Genomic DNA, 24,317 nt, shown 5'->3' with positions numbered 1-24,317 from the left:
GGAACATTCAAGTAAATTTATGACAATGTTTAAATTTTTTAGTTAAATTAGAAATTCTTTATTTTTGAAAATTAATTCTGAGGTAGATGACGGGGACAAGTTAACTCAAGATGTAGGGGCACATGAAAGCAGTTCTATAACCTCTCCATAATATAAATATTAGTGTAGGGCTATTATAAGTTTTAAAAAGCGTGTAAAGATTTATAATTATTATTTCGCTACTATTTGTTGTTAGCTGTAAGTATATTATTATTAATTATTAATTTATTCATTTTATTATTTTTTAAATTCTTAAATTATTTTGTTACTTAGTGGTTGGCCAATAATTTAGGGTGATATAATATTTGCAAGGAAAAAAAATAAAATATTTTCCTTTAACTAAAAACTTAAAATTAGAATAATTTTAAAATTCGTCATAATATTATGCATGAAGCTTAAACGCACTATATAACAATAAACTTTACACAATAAAATAGTCTTAGTATTGTTTAGTCTTATAAGTTTTTTCTTGTTGATCCAGTAGTTAGAACATGCTACGAAACTGTAAAATTTGACATTGGGTAGGGTTATACAGTTCGAAAAATATATTTTCTTATTGACGTAACCCAATTCACAGTACAATTTAAATTTTCATAGTAGGGGTTACCAACCCTTCAATGTTATTGGTATATACGTATCTGTTTCATATTTAAGAGTTTTTTCGTTGAAATATGACTCTTGCCCTGCATTTTTCAATCGTGTTCATATGTGCCCCAGGCTTGTTCACATGTGTCTCCTATAGGGGCACATGTAAGGAATTGTAGACATTTTTTGAAAATTCCATAAAGTAAAAAAATAATTTAAAAACAAAAAATCTGAAAAAAATCCAGGGCACAAGGAACATACTGTTCAATCATTTGGACAGATTTGTTCTGAAAAATTGATAATATTTTTTGAGAAATTAAGAAATGAAAAAAAAAATGTTCACATCTGCCCCTTCTCCCCTACATTTTTTATCATTAAGACGCATCAACGAATTAGAAACTTTAAACCTTTATTGTCTAAAAATATTTAATACTTGGTTTCTGCCGTTTTCTTTGGTTGATGGCTGCTGTCTATCGCGGATCATCACATTTTAACCTGAGTAAACATATCAAACCTGAATTTTGAAATAGAAGCTATAGAAATTCGTTTTGAGGTTTCGGAAACCACTTATTTTATTGGAAATGAAATGCCTTAAGAAAAATCTCAATAAGTATCTTGTAACCGTTTCACTTAAATTGCTATTTTTATCCATCTTACTAGTATACGCACTGAAATTTTATCCATTGAAAATGCATATTTGCGTGTTGTTCAGTCACATTATTGTAGTACATTCGTCGAGGTGAGGCTGTAGTGTAAGCAAAAACCTTTTTTTCCAGTTGCAACACTTATTTCTGAGAAGTATCATATCATATGGAGACAAAAACAATTCAATTTATTTTTATTATCAATATATTTTTATAGAATTAAAGTGAAAGGAATAAAACACGTTTTTGATTATTTGATCCGAAATATGTTTATTTGTTCTTTCACGCCAACTTTTAAGGGGCGAGAAAAATCACTCTTCTCACAATGTTTTCCCACAGCTCATTAACCCCACTTCAGTAACTGCAACTTTTTTGAATGTTGTAGATTGTTAAGTTAAAAGACATGAAATAATACTAATTAAATGAGATCAAAATTAAGTGAAACCTGTGCAAGCGTTCTACTTGCGGTGCAGTACTTTATTGATCAAACTAAGACAGGTAGTCAAATTATAGAGACCAATGTATATGATATGCGGCCGAATCTGCACCTGAGAAAAGTGATCAACTTACACTGGTGACAAGGGTGATAAAAGGTTTGTGCTTGCTGAAATGCTTTTACATGTATGCCAGTTAAGGCCTAAGGTTTCAGAAGTTTATATTTTCATACAAGAACTGGATAACTAAATCCATAATTCTATTTTAAAAAGTTTTTATGAATTACTGTTTCAATCATAATTTAATCAAATCATGTCTATAAAATTAGCGTCTTCGAAACAATTTTTAAAGTACTGCTTTTCTTGAACAGCATCTTCAGCTTCTGTGATAGCTTTATGCCCTCAGCTAGTAGAAACTGATGGTCTAAGAATAGCTGCTAGCAGAAACCATATTCGATCCGAACAGTGTCAGGATTCAGCGGTGAAAGTCGTTGGTTGCCGAAGTCACAAAACTCTGGAGTTCCTTTCGACATGCGAGACAGCGAGAGAGCACATGAGTAAGAAGACACAAACTTATTTATTCAACTAAAAAATAACAAACTGTGCATTTTTTCTGGATTTGCTTAGTAAACTAAGACAACTGTGCAGTTATCAACTTAACGGTAACATTTCATGTAAAACGGGAAATCTGAATGATGTCCTTTATTTGCAGCTTTTCAGTGTCAAGGAATGTGGGAAGAAAATGGCCGGAACTACCTCATAGCAGGTCTAAAGGGTTCAACGGCCCGTTATTGTTTCGTAAGTATTTGCTATTTGCGTTCAAAGTGGTGCTTACCTTTTATGTGGATTTGTTTCATTTATTTTAAACACTTCCTTTGATAGATTACCGTCTACTGATTTGAACAAATTTTTCAAAATTAAAAAAAAAATCCTCAAATATGCTATAGTAAACTATCAACATGAGTAGAAATAATAATTTGTTGTCATGGTTTTTTTTTTTTTGAAGTGTTGCTGTTGTAGAATACATTTTAGAATTACGTAAAATAAACGTTATTGAACAGTTTCTGCAAAAGTTCAAAAAAAAAAAAAAAAATTCTTTCTTTTCGGCCATTTGACAAAAATAAAGAATAATCCAGTAAGATATTTCTTTACTGGATTCTGCTGGGGAATCATTCTGTACTGGAGATTATTCTTCTGCATTTTGTAGATTTTTTTTTTCTTGTAGAACTTTCTTTCTCTCTCTTTTTTTTCTTGACATGTCTTAAAATAATTTTACGCCAAAATACACTTAACATTTCTTTTACGGGCTACTTGTCTACAAAAAACGGTTCGATCAAGGCACCTCTTTGGTGACAAACGGGACAAGGCGTTGGTTATATTAAAAATGTTCGTTACATGACGCAATGAACATATCCATTCGGATCTTCAACAGTAATTGAAATCAACACTCGTCGACGAATCCAACTGTACCATCAACAAATGAATTTACAATTCAGCTGTTATGAAGACGGCTACGGTCACTAGAAAGGAAATTTTTTTTAATGCAAGTTATTACGCAAGAATAGGGCAAATTACCTATGTATTTAAATCCAATCTGTTTAAAAGTCATTTTTAAATGTCAAAATACTGTAGTGTAGTTGTTTAAGACGTTTAATCATAGACTAATAATAAGAGTAGACCGAGCTATGGCAACCCTTTTGCTGCTCATAAACCAAACCATGTGACTGGTGGATATCCTAGCAACAGCGGACGTTGATCGTAGCAGACGATCAACGCCCGCGAGAAATAAAATAAATAGAATTGATGGAACACGGAAGAATGATCTTTTATGGAGTACGATTTGTAAATTTGTTATTCTAAGTTGTAAATATTTTGTTAATATAGTGAGTTTTTCGTTTAGACAGTATTGTGCATTTTCTTTAGTCAATTTCAATAACTCTATAAGCAATTAAGGATGCAAGCGCACAAAAAGAATCAGCAAACGGTACGATTTTTACCTAAAATTTCAATTTAAGATACCAATTAGTACATTTTTGCGTTAACGCAAAACGTTTACGCCATTACGTTCACGCCAACGCTGACGTAGCAGTTCCAAATGAAATAAAAGTTACTGAAAACTGTGATCAAAAACTAATGCCAAAATAATGCATAACTAAAAGAAAAACAGTTCAATCTCTGCACCTGGAAAAAAATTATAATGAAAATACATTACGTTTTAAAATACATGTCGAGTGCCAAACTATAGATAATGTTGCCATCTAGCAACCATGCCGCCAAAGGTTTCGCCAAGCCCTCCACCAGTCACATGATGTATCCATGAACCAATTTTTTCATCAGCAAGTCTGGGAAAGCTCGGTCTACTCTTATTATTAGTCTATGCGTTTAATTAATAAATGCATGAGTCACACATGAAGGAATAAAAGGTAGGGATACACTTCTGCCTTTGCTAAGCCTAAAAGTCGCATCTTCAAGTGAGCTCAAAATGAGAAAAATTTTCTTTTTTTTTAAGTTATACGCCTTAATAATTACATTTCATTCAGATTCCACTTTATCAGAATTAAAATAAAAAAAAAAAAAAACTATTTTTCACAAGAGACCATAAAACATTGTATACAGGTAATTATATAAAAAACCACTTCGTCACAATAATACATTTTAATAAAAAGTGCAGGTACGACTTATGTGCTTAGTACAGCACAGTTGCTGACGTATCTAATATAGACAATACTCTTAAAATCGAGAGTTCACTCAAAATTAAATAATGCATACAGATAAAACGTAAGATCACTCTTAGAAACTACTTTATTCTTACTTTTTCACATTTTAAGCAAAGTGAGTAAATAATTTTTAAAAAATTTAAATTACAGTAAGACGGAAATTGTTATTTGGATAACTTTCCTTACGGTAGGATGTATCATGATTTTGCGTCATAAGTACATGTTCGGAGCTCGCTGAAATGATCTGATTGACTTATTAAATTTATTTTTTACCATTATTACTTTAAAAACTAAAATTTTGTGCAAACTCAAACATTTAAATTAGTTTGCATCAACTTAGTGTTGTGTAAACAAAAAGTTAAATAAATGCGTACACAGAGAAATCATATTTTTAAAATTATTCTTCCCATAAAGGTCATTCTTAAAAAAGTGTAACTTTTCTCACCTCCGTGGCATATCACACACCTTCTGTGACTTTTTATGTTTCTTAATAACTTGTTAAATTAAAAGTATATACTTTTTTTCTTGATTATTCAATTTTACAAGTGTCTCAAATACTAATTGTTTAAGTAAATTTAATTTTTTAATATTGTGTTTTAGTTCGTTTTAGTAGGACAATAAGTCATGTCACACAATAAATTCTTACCTCCGTTACCTAAACACAAAATGCCATTCCTCATTAACACGTGGCAATAATGACATCAAATTTTATTTTCCATGATACAAGGGAGCCCCCTCGTTTATTTTCAGCTATAGTTGGAGTTGTGAGATTTTTGTCGGAAAACAAGAAGATAGATTTTGCTTTAAAAACTTAGTATGGTTATTCTGACTTCTCACCTCCATGAACTTGAATTTCAGGGATTTAAGGTAATGGAAAAAAAAGAAGTGAATATGTTTTCATGTGCTAAACACGTGCAGATTGTAACAACGAAGAAAAACAATTTTTCCCTGAAAAATGTATCTTTTAGGCTTACATTAATGGAAAATTCCTCACCTCCGTGACAGACCCTAATCAATGTCATTATTTCTGAGGTGAAAATAAATTATGGAGGGAAAATACATCAATAATAGGCATTCTACTAAAATTATAAATTGCCAGTATATCTTAAAATTTGCTGAATAATATTTTCAACATACATTTGAAACTATTAACTAAGCCATACTTTAATTAAGAGAGCATAATATTATATTCCCACTGATTATTAAAATAGCTGATCGTTTGCACAATTCACAAATATACTACTTTGATATTACATTGGCCTCGATTTTTTAAATATTAAAAGTTTTTTTTTCTTTTTTTTTTTTTTTTTTTTTTTTGTTTTATTTCCATAAACAAAGCATTATTTTATTCTTTTTATTAATGAGTAAATTTATTGGAACTTAGTTAGGCCATTTTTTATGGTTACTTCTAGTAGGAAATACTTTCATGTAAAAAGGGAAAAAAAGAAAAAAAAAAGGATTCGAAATTGAAAAATATTTGCGTTCAAAGTTAACCATAACTGTTATTTTGAATACATTTTTGTGCTTGGAAAACATGAACTTTTACAATAAATGTAGCAAAGTTTTCATTTTTTACATTTTACACGTTAATACAATTTGATGTAAATATTTGAAAAAATGCATTGCTTAATACGAACAATTCCCTCTCTTTTTAAATGCAGCAAGATTACGTTCTTGTAAATAGTTTGCTGCTTAAGAACCTTGCTGGTAAAGTTATTTCAGTCGATGTAAGACAAAACGAAAACAAAAGCTAATTAATTTTAGAACGATGTTTGTTAAACAAAATCTATTAAATCAAAAAGGTAAGAAAATAAATTCAAACAGCTCGACATTCTTAAAATAAGTGTAAAGACAATATCGTTTGATCTAAATCTCTGCTATACACAACGATTTTCTTTTCAATTTTCATTCCTGTCATCACTTAATCCAACGAAACTTATTTTTTACAAGATTTAAAAAAAAATGCATTTGTTTTCAACCGCTTTCCCTCAGATATAAATCAATTTGATGTATGCACATTTTTAGTTTTACTTAACAGGAGAAAAAGTTAAAGTTTTTCACTCGAAGCCATAAATTTTTTGTCCTACTTTTTATTCTCGACAGCTAACCGTTAACCTTGAAATTTTTAAAAATGAAAAAGGAAACAGAAAACTCGATCAAAGCGAATGCAATTTTGTTGACAGATGAACCGTCATATGTTAAAGACTTAGCGAAAGAATGTATCAGCATTCATTCTTTTTCTTCACATTTGAAATTTGAAGTAAAGCACGTATAATAAAAGATATTTTTGAAAAAAATACGTGCAGGACAAAGTATAAAGGAAGCAAAATGAAATAAATTGAAATTCAAAAAATCAAACTGAAGCATGCACGCTATGGAACCTGTTTGCGATCAGAAGACCACTAACGTAATAAAAAAACAAAGTTACAAAGAAAATTGCAATTCGATTTTACAAGGGAGTTTTTTTTTTTTTTTTTTTTTGAGCGTGAAGAAACAGCTAATGAGTAAAAAAAAAAGTCCGCTGCAGTTGTTTTAGCCTTCAATACAAAAATGTCATGTCGTTAAAATGTATTTCCTCTCTTTTCGTAAAATAAATACGAGTAACTAATCCAATCGCAGATCTAGGGAATAAGTCAGAAGAATCATGGCATCCCTACTTCAAAAAGAAATTCATAACTCCGTTTTGGGAATATTTCAAAATTACTCAGGGAGTGTCCAGGACCCCCCCCCCCCCCATTTATGCCCCCCGTTTGTGGTTTTGTTGAACAGTACACATATAATCCCATATTTCAATGGTTTTTCTGAAATCAGCAGATAGATCTTCACGTAAATGAACCGTTTGGATAATTTATCTATTTAAAATTTGAATTGTATTCTTCATTTGTGCAAAAATAACGCTAGCTTTGAAACACTTGTTTTTTGTAACAATAGTAAGGCAGAAATCAATTGGATAATAATCTCCCTGATTACATTTCACAAGCGTAATGCTTCTTGTTGCTTACCATTTTGAAACATATTTATCTATTTTCATATCGTTCGGTCTTAATGCACTATTCTTATATTTTTGAATACTAAGTACAATAAGAGGCATCACTTCAGATTATGCTTCGGGTTTCTGCCATGGCATGAGCTTTGAATGCGTCTGTGGAGTATTACAGTTCGCAATATTTAATTCAGCAGTTCCTTATAGAAATACTGTGCAGTGTGTAGGAAATCAGTCAAATGTAAAGCTCACCAGTTTTATAAGTGATTTACAATGTCTGACTTAAAACATATTAAAATTTTTTACTGTACCAGCAGATTTCTTTACGCGGGTTCAAAAATTTTAATGCAATGTTAAGTACTTTTTGTTAACTTACACATACTTTTATGCTAGAAAAAGAATAGCTCAAGATATTAACAGCATTTTCTATGCGAGTAATGTCTTGTATTATTAAATCTTAAACAAATGCAAATTTCTTGTAAAGAAAAACACTTCTTTATTCAATTTGCATGAAACACAAAACTTTCTAATTGCCTAACTTTCTTTAGCAGGCATTTCATACACACGTTTTCGGAGATTCCTTTATTAATCTATGTAAACGAACTTGTTAAGTAATCTATGCAAATTCGTTGCTTAAATAAGCAGATCATTTGCTTAAGAAGGACGTTAAATAAACTCATTTGCAAGTGAGAAGAAAGTATGAAAAGCACATCAAGACGATAAGTGGAGTCTTCTCTGCTTTCTTTGTTATCTCTTAAACTTTATGGCAAAATTTCTTAAATCTATTGATTTGCAGTTTTGGTGGAAATCATACGTATTAGTTTTATTTGAGCTGAGCAAAAAGAAAATTAATATTTTATCTGCATTTAAATAATATAAAACGTAAAAAAAAATAAATAAAAAGAAAAAATAAAATGTATGTCGACTTACCTTTCGGATGCCCATGGGCTATTTCTAATATCTTAAATGGCATGTCGAGTCATTCAGTTATCCCACTTAAAACTAAAACACCTATTAACTTTTTAAATAAAAACTAAAACGTAACGTTCACGATATTTTTATTATACGATAGAATGTCATCACAGCAAATACCAGTATACCAGATAATTTTAATGAAATAAATATACGGTTTCGTTGCAATTGCTATTGTATAGGTTGAATACCAACAAAATCTCGCTAAACTAACTTAATTTACGCAGGGTTGCCAACCTTGGAGGAACAATTTGAGGAGCATCTGTAGTGATTTTGTGGAGCAATTTAAAATTTTGCGGAGCAGTTCAGGGTTTTGTACAAAAATCAATGACAATAACTAAAACCTCTTATCTAAAATTGTTTTTGAGCTTTAATAATCGTTTTAAGCACTAGTAAGAAACACTTTTTTTTGAATTAATAAAACAGCTTTAAACAACATTTAAATCTTTGAGTATAAGCATCTTTATTTTTCATATTTACATGTCTGTCATGATAAAATAGCAAAATATAAGCTTTAAAACGTTCGGGCGGAAAATGAGGAGCAATATATTTTCTATGAAGAGCAGCGGAGTTTCGCCATTTTTGAGGAGCAATTCCGCAAAATTCGGAGCAGTTGGCAACCCTGTTAGTTGTAAGAGGATTTTATTTTATACGGAAAACCTGCAATCATTCAACACACATTTCAAAAAGAAAAATATTAAATAAAAAAGTAGAGTAAAATTTAAAAAAAATAAGTAATGCATATAAATAACAATAAAAATGCGCTCACATTACGATTAAGAGTTTGAATGAAAAATGCTCCGTCTAAATCAAATAATCATTTCGATTATAGCACTTGTGAAATATTTTTATATTCTTGATATATGATCTTTCTCCAGCAAACCGATTGCTTTTACTACATTACATAATTCAGGAAATTCTCCAAATCCCACATGAATGCTTAGAGTCAAAAGAGGGTTAAATAAATTTAAACTTTCAGAGGTTTCAATTTTGTCAAAAATCATCTAATATTCACTCGTTAGGTCAGTTTTTCTTCCTAACGTAGACACAGTAATATGCGTGTCATTTCGCAAAGTTTTCCAATTACAAGAATACGTACTTCCTGGGACAAGAAGATTTGATTAGAGATCCTAAATACGCGGAGAGATTGGACATTTTCGGAACGGTGGCCATCTTATGTCCAAAGATGCTCACTCCCCGTAGACCGTAATGCATCTTCTGCCCAAAATATCACTGTACATTGTATCAAAAAAATGGAAGTTAGTGATGATATTATGAAATGCAATGTGCAGATCACAAATATCTGTTTATTTTCTATCTTTATGAACAAGTTTTTGAGAAAAAAATTCCTTTGTAAGCGCTATGACAATACGAAACAATTGGCGCCGGAATGACAGACTTGGCTCTCGCTCCGTTTAATGAAAATATGAGGAAAAAAAATCAGTCTGTTCTTTAAAGATTTCATGTCCTATATTTCGTGGGAAACCTAAAAATTCACACGGCGCAGCATTTCGAGCTGACAACACTTGGACTAAGCATGGCGGAGATCGGCGCGCCGTTGTCCAATCTCTCCGTATATAGGATCTCTAGATTTTATCTTACTGTGAAGCCACCTAGTGGACAACCGAAAAGGTGAAGCTTTTCTTTACGCTATAATGGAGATTGCAAAATTAATTGCTCTATTGAAGCATTGCCTCTGATAAATACATTCAAAGCAATGCCACAGGTGGGGCTAGTTCAGTTTAAAAAGAAACACAGCAAAGGATATTAAATAATTCGCTACCATGCTTATCGCAGATATTGAGAAGTAACATCATTAACGTCTTGGCATTTTTGGACCCTTGTCAGCAAGTTTCGGGAATCAAGTCGTAGCTAGGATTCTGGAATTAATGCAATCTGATCAGAAATGTTATGCTGTAGTTCCAGAAGACTATGAGGGTTGCTGAGATACACCTTCGACATATTATTTCCGTACAAAAGTAATTGCAGACTGACATATTAGGCAACTGTGGGGTGCCAGCTCGTGCTGACACTAGACTAACATTTGATGACGATTTTGTCAGAAGTGAAGAGTGCCTAAAAAGATACATGGTTCGGCGAGATGTATGGTAATTGCTTCACCCCAAAGAATGTAAATTTAGGTATTTTTTCCTCCATTAGCTATTTCACGTAACTGCACCTAGGTCCAATCGTATGCACTACTCCGAGTCCCTCTTAATTGCGCCACCTCACATACCATTAAAGACCAGGTGGGTTATTTAGGGATAAAAAATTAAAATCCACATTTTTGTTTTATAACTTTCACAGAAGAAGCAATAACTTGGAAATTAAACATTACAAACTCAGCTATAACAGTACTGAAACACCACGTTTTTTAAGTTGATACAAAGGCAGAAATTTTATGTTATCATTTGCTAATTTAAGGATAAAAAACAGTCCGTTACCTATGTTAGAACAAAATGTATTATCTACTTTATCAAGTATTGATAAAAATATGCACTCAATTTAAAGTTACTGATGATTAAACATCGAATGGATCAGCTAACGGTCGCAAAGGGTCCGTTTACACGTCGCGGTTTCAATATAGCTAGCAATGCTTATCATTGGCAGGTCTGACGCAGAGCAATCGCATAGTTAACGCGCGATATCGGAATATTAAGCGACTTAGGAAATTTCCCACTGACGCAAAAAACCCGTTTGAGTTCGCAAGCGACATTTTAAGTTACAGGAGCGAAATTGCGTTGAAATCGCTGCGAGACAATGTGAACGCTATCACAGATCGCTTGGTTGGAACGCACATTAGCTCAATTTTTCCATGGTGCTTACTACCGCAAAACACTTTTTGCGATGTTGAATTGCAAAAACCAATGCACAGATTCAAAGTCGTAGGGGCTGAATATCAGCTGTTTTTGCTCCGGTTCCAAAGTCATATTAAATGTAGAGTCAGAAAAAAAAAAAAAAAAAAACACTTGCCAAAACAGTAAGCGTCTTGGTACAAAAAGCTTGGTGCACGTTGTTAAGACGCGGAATTTCCGAAAGACACTGTTCATCTCGAACGAAATATTGCTGAAACTAGTTGATTTTGGAAATGTTGATGATTATTGAAGTTATATATAACTTGAGTTATTTTTTTAGGTTTATTGGAACTAATCATGGACATAACTGATATTTTTTCTTTAATCATTATTTGATCGAATTTTTTAGGTATATTTTTCAAATCCAAAAATGACTCAGTTTTCTGGCCTTCCCGACACTTGCAGAAGATCTATTGTTCCCGGTGTAACGGGGAATCTCACATTCAACATAACATCTGCAGGTATGTATTCAACAATGCGGTCAATTTTCGTATAATTCATAAATTAATTTGAAGTAGAATTTGTGATACCTGAGAATTTTTTTTTAAATCGCTTATTAATGATTAGAGTAATTACCAATCCAACAGACGCGTCTCTAAAAGCACAAACCAAAGCACAGAAAATGCAGATTCGAAGGATAAGAGTAAAAGTATTAAACCTCATGCGAATTACATATCAGCAATCAACAAACAATCCTTTAAATTTACCACAACTTGATAATTGTATTTACTAGCATTGAATCAAGTTTATTTAAAGGACCAGACCACTGCTAAACTAAAAATGCATACTAATCTCAATGAAGGATGCTTTTCGAGGTAATTTAAAAGTTTGACATATAATCAAAAGATAATTGTAGGGTAGACTGGGGCACGTTTAAGCAGTGCCCTTTTTACTTCCTTTTACAAAAAAGGAAGTATTGTATTCGCGAAAAAATTTTCACCCAAAAATCGGCCTTAATTTCCATTTTGCTCACCCCCAAACGAATGTTGAATTTTTTTTTCAACCCACACGTGGATATGTGCCTAGGAACGTACAGACACCCGAAATAACCATTTTGACGATCCCCGAGTTAATTACAACGAGTTTTCTCGTGACGTCTGTATGTACGTATGTATGTCGTATAACTCAAGAACAGAATGTCCTAGAAAGTTGAAATTTGGTACGTAGACTCCTAGTGGGGTCTAGTTGTGCACCTACCTTTTTGGTTGCATTCTGATGCCCAAAAGGGGGTCTTTTGCCCCTTTTTGGGGGGAAATCATTGTTAATTTCAATTTGGCCACTGTTGGTGATATTTAGAGAGTAAACTATTGATTCATATTAAAACTGCCAATAATGAGAAAATGACATTAAATTGGAGTAAAAGGAAGTCATGTGATGCACACATCAGCTCGTTTCAAAACGAATAATAACAGGAGAGCCAAAAGTCATAACAGATAGATGCTGCTCCCTAGCAAATATATTCACAAGTTTTTGAGCATCAGTCGAGCTTTGGTATAGCATGCAGAAAAAATAATCTTTTTTCTACCGTGTCGAGTAAATTTTGAGTTGAACTTTTGAAGTTTGTTGTGAATAAATAATACTTAGTTAAGAAAGAACAAATATATAAAAATCAGCAGAATTTTATCCTTTTTTGACAATTATATTTTTATGAACTGAAATGTTATTAATTTTTTTTACACGTTAAAAATAAACTCAAATGACGGGGCAAGTTGATGCATTGACGTCTGAGCACCTTTACGCACGTTCTTACTGCGTCTTACTTCTAAACGTTCCTTGATGCTTTTTTGCTCCGAACTGTCTCAAAACGTTTGAAAATCACCATTTAATTTATAATTAAGTGACGAATTCGTACCTTATAGCTTACAATATTTTCGTGCTGCCTTCATTCCCGTTTAGCTTTTACTTTATACATAATTCAGTCAGCAATAAATTTGCTTTATTTTAACTATGGTAAGACATTACGTTCAAAACACTAATAGAACCACATTAGGGGTCAAAATAAGTATGCGTAAACGTGCCCTGTGTCCCGGGCAAGTTTACGCAACTGACTTGGACGCAAATAAATTTTTTAATTGTTCAAAATAAAACTGAGCAACATCTGAATATATCAATTTTGACTCCATTAACTGCTTCATCAAATCGCAATGTCGAAAATTTCCTAAGTTAAAACATAAATTTTTTAAAATTCATTGAAAAAAATCCCGGTCTACCCTATTTTTTGAGCAAATGCACAGACACATAATTAATCTTTTTTTTGATTTAGTGGCAAATAGTTTTATTGTCTATTCTCTGGTCTCTCAATATATGTTAAATATTTAATTAGGTCTGTCAATTTACTTGAGAATGTGATTTCTTAAGAAATAAATACAAGAAAGGAAAAAATAAGTTTTTGTAGGATGTTTCTTTATCCTTAAGTTCACCTCTTTTGCATCTAAAGGACGGTTCTATGTAACCCCAAAACCCACTTTTGCAGTTGTCTGTAAACTTGTGCTATTCATTGTTGTAATATTTTCTTTTACTTTTATCCACAAAGCTATTTCATAAATAAATACACACTTAACTTCCGAATTTCGTGCAAAATTGTATTCCAAGTAGGTAGAACACCTATTGTAGGTTCTCTGTAAACGAATAATATTCATAAATATTATTCACAGTGGTGAATTTAAAAGCTAAATTCAGTACCCAACAGCGTGTTTATAGGGTTTCACTTCGTGTTAAAAGTACTAACTCCCATTTCCTTTAGACATTGAAAGAAATAACAAAACAAGGTTTCCAGTTATTTCTTTTTGGCACATTTCTTGCACGTACTTAGCTGTAACAATTATCTAACATCACAAATTAGCCTCCAAAAGACGGTTTCCAAGGTAACTCCAATGTAGAGAGGAAGAAATGGGATTGCATTGTTTGCAGTTACTCATAAAGTGTCTATTAAATCGTATTACAAAAACGGTAGGCATTATGTTGCAACTGTAGAAACAACTATTTAGCGCACTTTTTAATTCTCCAGCACGTAGTTTAAAGTCATTTCCAAATTTTATAGTTATAGTCGTATCTCTATAACTCGAAGTTTATAACTTGAATATTTTATTAACTCGAAGTTTTCATCTTGTTCGAAACTCTTGAGGCTGTTGTGGAAACTTCCAATAACTCGAACTACCAATAACTCCAACATTTTAGCAGGTCCCTTGGGACTTTGAGTTATCGAGAGTTGACTCTACTTCTAATTTACCAAGTTTTGCCAATCAAAAAATTGCTTTTTTTGCAAATTTGTTGCGTTTGACATTTTGAGTTGGTAATTACTTTTCTGAGATATCTTTTGAGCATTGAACATGGAAAAACATTTTATTTAATTTACACGCATGCATTAATGATCAAGTGTTCTTTAAATACGAGAAAATTTGAGAAATTAACTCATAATCAAGGAAACTTATGAAGAAAAAACGAATGGAAACTTATTTAAAGAAATAACCTTACAAAGACTAGGCTAACTTATCTTCAATGAGCATCCATAATTGTCTTTAGTAATTCTTGATAATGAACTGCTTTGTAGACATGTAAACAATGATATATGATGCATTGATCATGCATACATTAATAATTCTACATTTCAAATTTACTCGAACTTCCGCTTCATACTTAATCGTCATTATCCTGAAATTCGGTGTACTGGTTTGTTCTACTGCGTTAGCATAAATTTGTTGCTCGCTAGCTTTGTACCAGAAGATATAACTTCATAAAACTGACGTTAATACCGGATATTTAATGCGTTTTTATTTATAACTTTCAACGCCAGAGTATCTTTGATTTTAGGAAGAGATACCCTTCAGGAATCTTACAATTCTTATAAAACATAAGTTTATTTTTTTTATTCATTATTGAGTGTAAGTAGACAAAAGTTGAATTTAACTTAAAAGTGCACATGATATGTAGAAATTCATTTATTTACTGATATAGTTAGTTTTATTAAAAAAGATGTGTAAAAAATGTCGCCTTTGCAAAAAAATAAATAAATAAGTAAATAAATACATAAAGTGTAAGTTACCTTTAATGCGAGTTAACCTTTGTTGATTTTAATACAATCCGCAGTTGGAAAAGTGCTGCCAAAATTATTTTTAATAAAAGGTAGAATACCTCGCTAATTTCATTTAGAACATATTTATCTAATTCCTTACTGCTCTTATTTTAACTAAGCACTTAAGTGTTCTAAATTTGAATTTACTTATAATTTCCTATTCTTGAGCTCAGCAACGATGAAAATATCTTAAATTAGCATTCCAATTTAATGTCATTTTGAAAACCAATAAATTATCTAATGAATTCTAAACTGAATGTTTAGTAGGACACAAAACAAATTGTTTACAGTAAGGGTTTTTATTCGTAAAAACATGCATAGGGTATGTGCACCAATTGCGGCCAGTTCAATTAGAGACAGAAGTGATAAATGTCATTATTTCACTTATAGAAGTATATTAGCAAAAAAAAAAGCCAGACTGCTTAAAATTTTAAGACTCATTCATATAAATATAGCCTTTTAAGTACTTTAATAAATGGAACGGAAATAAACTTATTCAACTAACACACTGCAATTTTGACCAGTTGTGTCCATATTACGTTCCCACTGTGACCGAAGTTTTTTTGCTTTATTATGAATAAAGTTTTGAATTTTGAGTCTGGATATTAAAAATGCAATAATACATATCATGGAGATCAATCAAGTTTTCGGTTCTTTCAAAAGCTTTTTTGATATGAACCAGTAATAATAATGGAGTTTAAAGCGGTAATTAATAATGAAAGCAAAAAAAAAAAAATAATAATAATAATAACATTTAGGTCAACAGTGAACAGTTGTTTTTTGTACTTCACATAATTTCAGGTACTTCATATACACTACTTGATTATGCAACTGTAGGTAGTTGTATAATCTGTATGCTACCATTTGCATTGTTCAGAGACTGGATAAAGTGGGGCATTTGGGCATAGGGCAACAGCGATAGTCTGTATTTTTCTTTTGGTGAAATCATCCTCTTTGTTTCAAAAAACAATAAGGAATTCTGTCTTTTTGAGAACCATTATCTGTAGTAAATTATATTTAAAAGAAATTTTAAATTTACCCTTCAGTTCAAAATGAGCAGTAAAGCTTAAGACAATGAAATTTAAATGGATAAAAATGAGTTTTTATGGATGCACGTATTTTTTACTATTAAAAAATATTTAATATGTCTCATGGCCATAATTGGATCTGTATGTAATTCAATTATGTCCTAGTTTAGCTATAGAAGCGACTAGAAACTTTGCAATTCATTGATCCAATTGTGGTCGTACTTATACTATATGCATATGTTTCAAAACAAAGAGATGATAGAATAATTCGCATTAATGTTTCTTCCTTGATCGAAGGAACTTTATTATAACTAAATACTTACAGAGATATTGTGCTGGTGGTGGTCGATTAAGAAGAGCCTCTTAACTGTAAGCACTAACTAAATAGCAAATTTTTCACAGATAATCGTGTAAATGCATCCTGAATAAATAAGTAAATAAATAAATAAACATTCTAAATTAATCAGAGAGAAGGTTTTTAAAAATGCATCTTTTAGTCAATGTCTTCAACCTTTTTGCAGTTTTAATATTTGAATATGACATGAGCCATGACAGAGTGGCAACAGCTGGACACCTACCCTACGTATGTTTTTCAAATGTGCATTGCATTTTAAGCAATCGCTGAATAATGAGTCACTGAAAAGCATAATTAAGTGCTTACATTTAACCACGGTAAACAAATTTAGTTGCATTGAAACTAATTTTAATTAATTTTGTTTATGGTGACAAAACTTGGAGAGTTATAATTTTACTTATTGACTAAAAAATTTCAAAACATTGAGGTAAAGGTAGACCGAATTATCTTAAAATCACAAAATTCAATAAATTCGTATGGTGTAAGTTTCCAGTTTGTTTGCAAAAGGGCATTCAAAGTGCAGTTTAAATATAATGTACTACTAGTACCTCTAGATGTATATAAATATCTTAATGATAGGTTTAGTTGATAGATTTAAATATTTCTACTATATTTTAGCTATAAAACTAGATAAAATATTTTTCATATTGTATTCATAACAAGTCATTTTCCAGAGTACTGATGAAAAGTGAGTTTCTCATTCATTTCATTTACTCAATATAATAGACAAACTGCGACAACTGTCAACATTTTGGAGGTGTGTAGATGAAAAGGTTTTTCCAGAGTAGACAATTAAAGTGCCACGGCTAAATAAAATTGATGACGAAACATGTTTGAAATGTATGAACGGTAGACAGAACAATAAATAAACAGTTAAATGCAATTTCATTTTTTGAAAAATATAAAAAAGGTAAACACAGTAGAATTTAGCACATGACAGTAGAAGCTTTTAAACCAGGCTAAAGTCTTTTTACGGCTCTGCGTCATGTGTTTGGAGGGTGAAATGAATAAAAAAGTCTCCAATCCAGTAAATGAACTCCCCCACCTAGTAAGTGAACAAACGCAACTCTTTTCAGTTTTTTAGGAAATGCTTAGAGAAAATTTCTACTGTCAATCATTAAAAAAATAATATCAATTAATATTCATGTCAATCAATAATGTATATAAGACCGATATCAGTATAATATCAATCAATAATAATCAATATTCATATTAACTAATGATATAAATATAAGACTGATATCATATCAGTATGGTATCAATAAATAATGGTCAATGTCAATCTATAAAAAAACCCTTATTTCAAATTACAAGAAAAACAAAGATATGAGCTGTTCATTCACAGGTCTATCTACCCTAGATAACAGCTATTGTTAAAATGTAGTATTCAGAAAACCATTGAATTTTAAATTACTTGTTTTTCTCAGGATTTTTTCTACCATTCATGCACATTTGCAATGTATCAATATTATATTCTAAATTTGATTCAGATTTTTCCCTTACCACTCTAACATATTAAATTACTTTTCCACTTCCGAACCTACCTAACAACATGCATCAAAAATCATTAAATTCTCAAAAAAAAAAGACTAGGAAAAAGAGTTTAAAAGTCAAACCAATGTGAAACAATGGAATCCTAATTCGAATTAGCGTCAAACAATGCAAGTAGCAAGTGATCCAAGCTAGCAATTTGGTCTCATTGCAGTTATAAGATATGCTTAAGAAAAAAATGACAACTGTCCCAGGAAATTTCTCCTATAAAATGATTAAATTTAATTCAAAATGAGCGTTAAATATGCAGTTTCTAGAATATATGCATTATGAATATTTTTTGAAGGCCGTACGGTCGGTATTTAGAAATGCATATATGCTCCTATTGGTTTTAAAAGTCTGCATTAAGTTATATAGTATATAAATTTAAAACAAAATGTTTCTGATTTAATTAAAAAATCAATTGATATTTATTTATATTTTTAAACATTTTATAGCAGAGAGTAAAAAAAAAATAAATAAGCAGCACGTTTAGTTATTTCTTAACTTTTTTTAAACTCACTAATTTAAAATTTTTATTACTTATCGATAAGTATTACTTGCTTGTTTTACTTTAATACATATGCGATTTTAATACATACTTGAATGACATATCTTAGATGTATCTATGCATACCAATATTATTGAAATAATTCGCATTTTGAAGGTATAAAAGACAATTTTATAAGATAAGAGAAGAAAGGAAATCCTACAAGACTGAAATGTCGTATATATACTAGTCACAAAAGAATCTTTAGAAACAAAACATCGATTTCGCCGTGGAACATCCTTAGACAAGAACTCTAATACTAAGAGCGTACGAAGAAGACGATGAAAAATCGCGTTTCTCCTCCCATTATTTCTTCCTTTAGAATTTTCTTCAAACTCTACGCTGCAGAAAAGTGGCATCTGTCTTCCAAGCCTACTTTATCAATGCCGCTGAAAAAGTAACCTCCTTCTTACCCCTCCTGTAAACGATACTTTCATACTTTTATGAAGATACATCCGCACCCTTTCAAGTTTAGAAATGGCGCATCTTGATACAGCTCACTTGGCAAGAGCGAATCTGTGTCCAGCTTTATGAATACGTATGAACAGTTGATGCCTAAAAAGCGTATTTTGGAAGAAAGGCTGAAAATTGTAATTTATCGCTACTCTGTTGAAATACTTTAAAAAATGCGGAGTGTATTTTTCTTGGCAGTGAAGAAATTTAGTCCCCTCATATTTCAAAAATTTTAATGCAAAGCATGGTATTGCATTGAGGAATAGAATTTATTCATTTTGAAATTGTGAGTGATGGTAGGGTTTAATTTTTGCTAAATTGTTCCTCATAAACACGCTTTATACGATTGTTTCCTTTTGGAAATACTTTCTGGTAAGCATAATTAACAAAGGAAGGATGGTCTTCATTACGTAATTTTAATGCGCCTGCATTTTAGTAGATCGATTGAATTTCAAGTGTGTTTAATGTAACAAGCAGTTTAAATTTAGCAGTATGAAAAACATAGAAACTTAGTGACGATTACAAAAATTGTAAAACCGCTGCTGAACCATTTTTAAAGATACATCAAAGAAATGCGTTCCTAGAATTCTAATTTATAACAATTATATCTTTTTTTTTTTTTTTGCTGAAATAAGTTAAATACGTCCGCTAAACGCTAATTCTACTGCAAATTTTAAGCCACACTTCTTGCGTTTCAAAAGAAACAATTTTTAAATCAAACGATGGTTGATTGCAAAGCAGAAGCCCCTTCAACTTATTATTGTTATTAATTCATGAGTTTTTTTATGACTCAGATTCAACTATTTAAAAACAGTCAAAAATGCATCGCAATTTATTAATCTGTCCATAAGTGCTACATTAATTCTTCGAACTCAAGGAACGGTCAAGTATATTTAAATATATACAATGAAATCCTAACTAAGTTTACAATATCCAAATTTAATATATTTCAATTTTCCTGCTCAAAATAAAATGAGCAACCATGACATTTCTGCAAATTAATTATAAATAATTACTGAAAACGTATTGACAATGTAAAAAAAATATCAATTTACCGTATCATTTGAAGTAGTGGAGACCCTAATTAAATTTGCTAATTGCGTTATTAGAAACATTTGATCTCATATCAGAATTTTTTTTACATTTCAGAATTAAATACTTAAATGAAATCTTTAACTAAAATTAGAAAAACATGTACTCCATCACGTTAAAGCATTGCTGACGCTTTGACGTACTCGACGAAAGCTTTGAGTTTAGTATTTATTAATTAGAAATGAAATGAATGAGAACTCAAATATTTTCCAGATTCTTCAGGTGAGTGTATATGCTCTTAAAAATTCTATTAAGTAATTTTCTTCAAGGGTACTTGCCGATCAATTTTGGTAAAGTATATCGGAATTTTGCATTTTCATACGCAAGAATAAATGATGAGAGATGAGCATTACATTTCGTACATGCTTAAAGAAATCCTTTTATAGTTAAATAGTTTATGCAATAAATTCCTTTTTTAAAGCAATATATGATTGTTTTAAATCCCATTTGTATCGTTAAAATCAGGAGTCTAAATGAGGCAGTGAGAAGCAAAGGGATACAAGTGGACTATTTTAAGTTTCGAGTAAAACGCGTTTAAAGATCAGATCCTAGGTAGGCTATCATTGATTTTTTTTTCTAAATCATGCTATACAGCAGCACCAACCAGGTTTAGTGATACAATCTCTTGCCCCAAGACAGAGGAGAGATTCACCTACCATTTGTACTGGTTATCTCCAAAGTTTTAATTTTGCCACTTGCATCCCTTTGCTTCTCTCCCCTCAAATAATGTTAGAGTATTTTGAGTGATTGTTATTTATAACTTTTAAAGTTTTTTTTTTTCTTAAAGATCGAGAAGCTTTGAGCTGCACTAGACGCTGTTTAGTTCCTAATATATACTCTATTCCAAAAGTTAAGCACGGATCGGTAAATACATTGCTCACTCTCTGAAACAAATTGCACATTCTTCAACAGTGGTGGGTTTACAGGCTTAGGGTCCGACGCAATGAATTTTTGGAGACTCGAATATTTCTCTCAAAATAATTGAGATGGAGAAATAGGGCCCTATGCGGGCTGTAGGGGTTCCTTGGAAACTCGAAATTTGCGATATGATAAAGCCGTCATTGGTCTCCAGTTCAGATTAGCTTTCAAAAATTAACATTAATCTCGACGCCCTTATCTTTTGGCATTGAGTGTATTTTTGAAGGTTATAAAGACCGACTTCTACAGACATTTGAGGCATTAAGAAAGAGCATTCAGGCATAGAAAATGAGCTGTAGTACTAGCAATCTATGACGATGATTGACAAAGTTAGTGCCATGCTCCGACGCATGTTTCAATTAGAATGGTGATTAAGCAGAGATGTACCTGGATGGTAAATCTAATATCCCCCCCCCCACACAAAGAAAAAGAACGGTTGACTTTTGTTTTTACTTCGCTATCGTTAGGGCCCTGAAAACAGAAGCTGTATGTTTGGCGGTTAAATTTTCGAGGTCAAAAAGCATTTAAAAGTTACAAGAGGTATTTATGTATGCACTATTTTTGCAGTTATGCTAGGAAACCTTGGTGAAAAGCCGAAGAGAATCTAATTCAATGTCAAATTATAAACGTTTTCTCTTGAAATAAAGAAAAGAGCATGTTCATTCGGTAATAGAAAAACAATTTTGCATTGTGTTTTACATAGATGTTTATTGATTTAGCGTTTGACAAGAAAATTGGTACATGGCAATAGTTGTGTTATTTTCTCTCTACGCCCTATAGTATTGATTGCACATCATATGATGACATTTTAAGTGATATCAAAATACTGAAATGCCTTTAACGCTATCTCTATATTTTTTTTGACATTTTTTTCCCAAAAGTATACTGTTAACAAATACCTGTTTCAAAGCTTTTTCTTTTTTGTACGACATTAGTTCTTTTTTAAAGCATCATAAAAAATACAGAACAATATTAGATTTACATTTATATTTTTGTCTATTTAAAATAACTGTAATTAATGCTTCCATTATTACAAAAAAAAACTAATTGCTTTAAAAATATCAAAAATTAAATTAGAGCAAGCTTTGATTGTTTACAGCATGAATTAAAGACTGAGTTTCCTTACAATTATATCAAGTTGTTCACACATTTCAACAACATCAATAGGTTGAGTGTTTGAAAACGACTATTAAATATTTTTATTTACAGCTATAATTACAGCTTTAATTTACAGATATAATTTTTACAAATTCCTTATTATGATCAAACTATTAAAACAACTTTCTGTACAGATTTTACTTTGATAAGTGAATGAACAGGTGGAACGTTTTGTATTGAAGTTAATTAAAAAAAAATCATGTTTTTGCTTTATCAATACATAAATCAAAACAATCCAATTTTTTAGGACATATTACTTCAAAAATGCTTACATTTAAAGTAAAGCATTTAATGAATTCTCCTGAACTTCAGAGTAAGATAAAATATTTTTTTCAAACAGAACAAAAGAAGATGATAAGATTGGACTCCGTGTGCATTGAATTTTAATAATTTCATTCCGCCTGTATTTATACACATAAATTGTTTCGCTTTTGTTTTACAAAGTTTTGAAAGGTAAGTACCTTTTGCACATCATTTTTAGATTTAGACTTGCTGAAATATTTTTTAATAGAAAGCACATCTATGTCACAGTGAATGATGTTGTGATGCAACTGAGGTATTGTACCATACATATTTTTAAATGTTTATACAATTGCACTTTGAATACTTTTGCTCAAAACAATAGATACATTATTTAAAGCGTTTGAATCTAAATTTCGTGCTGCGATGTTTTAAAAGAAGATAATATAAATTACACTAGTCTAAGTACACAGAATTATATCTCTCACAAAATAATTTGTTTTGCGAACGAAAAAAAATAAGAAAAAAAATGTACATGGGTTTGAAATATATGTTAAACAGTGCTTTTCAATCACCTTAATTTGATTGTCTAATTCTTTTTTTTCATTCGTATGTTTATACTATTTTCTATGCCGAAATATTTAAGAGTATATTTTTCGAAACAACTAATTAAAACTACAAAATACAAGAAAACATACATTTTGCAAGGAATGATAATTTGAAACTATTCTTTCCTTTTTTAGCGTATTCATTTAAACGAATTTTCGTAGACCACTTGTATTTACCAGAACTCTAATTTAAGAAGTTTTTGTTTGTTATGCAATTAATAATTTTAATTACTAACATTTTTAGACAATAGTTATAAGATTTTTGATGGAGAAAATACATAAAACAAGATACGATATTTTAATTAATAACCTTACTCAACAGTGTGTAATTATTTAAAACTTAAAAGGTATACATAGGACCAAAGGAAAACTTGGAAGTCTTAAGGCTTCATGAGGTATTTTGTGTCATTGTTTTAGGTGAATGTGACAACTTGCTGAACAGTTCGCCGAGGCTAAAATACTCTTTGGATCTGCTACTGACTGCAGCTGTTCTTTCCTTCAGCATCCTATTTGTCCGGTGACCGGCATCAAGCCTGTCCTGGTCATGTGACATCACGTCGTCCAATCAGCGCATCAGAATTGCCCTAGTATGGGAGTTTAGAGGGTGGGGCAGAATCGGGGAGTTCAGTGCCTCATGTAAAGGGTCAATATGTAGACTCTGGTGTGTACGCTCCCCTAAATGGACTATCTATGTGGCCATGGATTTCAGCAATTAAAACTGCATGAACACGAAGCACCACCACACGGGCTACGTACTGCATTCACGATTTATATAGGCCTCTGGGAAGCACTCTGGAAAAACGGACTACATCCAACTATTGGTGAACTTCAATGAAGTTAAATGTTCCATCGGTCGATGCTATGAGTCCAATGTTCCTCAAGTGATTGAAACAAAATCAGTACTCGCTTGAAAAAATTTTTTTCAAACTTATTGTGATTTAATGTTAACGACTTTCCAACCGCAAGTAATGAAAAAGCTGAATTTGATGAAATTAATCGCACTCTCAAGCATAGTGTTGAACTATTTTGAATCAAATTCAGTCACTCGATTTATAACTTTTAAAGAACGATTCTAAAAACAATT

The 24,317-nt window shown here is 31.3% G+C and overlaps 1 protein-coding gene across 1 annotated transcript in view; it reads left to right on the top strand.

The window, feature by feature from the left end:
- The window catches only part of LOC129219063 (uncharacterized), a 145,891-nt gene extending 121,795 nt beyond the window's left edge, over positions 1 to 24,096 (top strand). Inside the window, exons 10-13 of the mRNA XM_054853382.1 lie at positions 2,074 to 2,259; positions 2,415 to 2,500; positions 11,579 to 11,690; positions 23,651 to 24,096. Coding sequence (XP_054709357.1) covers positions 2,074 to 2,259; positions 2,415 to 2,500; positions 11,579 to 11,690; positions 23,651 to 23,754 — 488 coding nt within the window. The 3' untranslated portion in view covers positions 23,755 to 24,096. The remainder of the gene's footprint in view (positions 1 to 2,073; positions 2,260 to 2,414; positions 2,501 to 11,578; positions 11,691 to 23,650) is intronic.
- Positions 24,097 to 24,317: the final 221 nt, after the last annotated feature.

The sequence above is a fragment of the Uloborus diversus genome, chromosome 3, assembly GCF_026930045.1.
Source record: "Uloborus diversus isolate 005 chromosome 3, Udiv.v.3.1, whole genome shotgun sequence".
Taxonomy (NCBI): domain Eukaryota; kingdom Metazoa; phylum Arthropoda; class Arachnida; order Araneae; family Uloboridae; genus Uloborus; species Uloborus diversus.
Note: the sequence above shows the minus strand (reverse complement) of the source record. Positions and strands in the feature narration are given on the sequence as shown.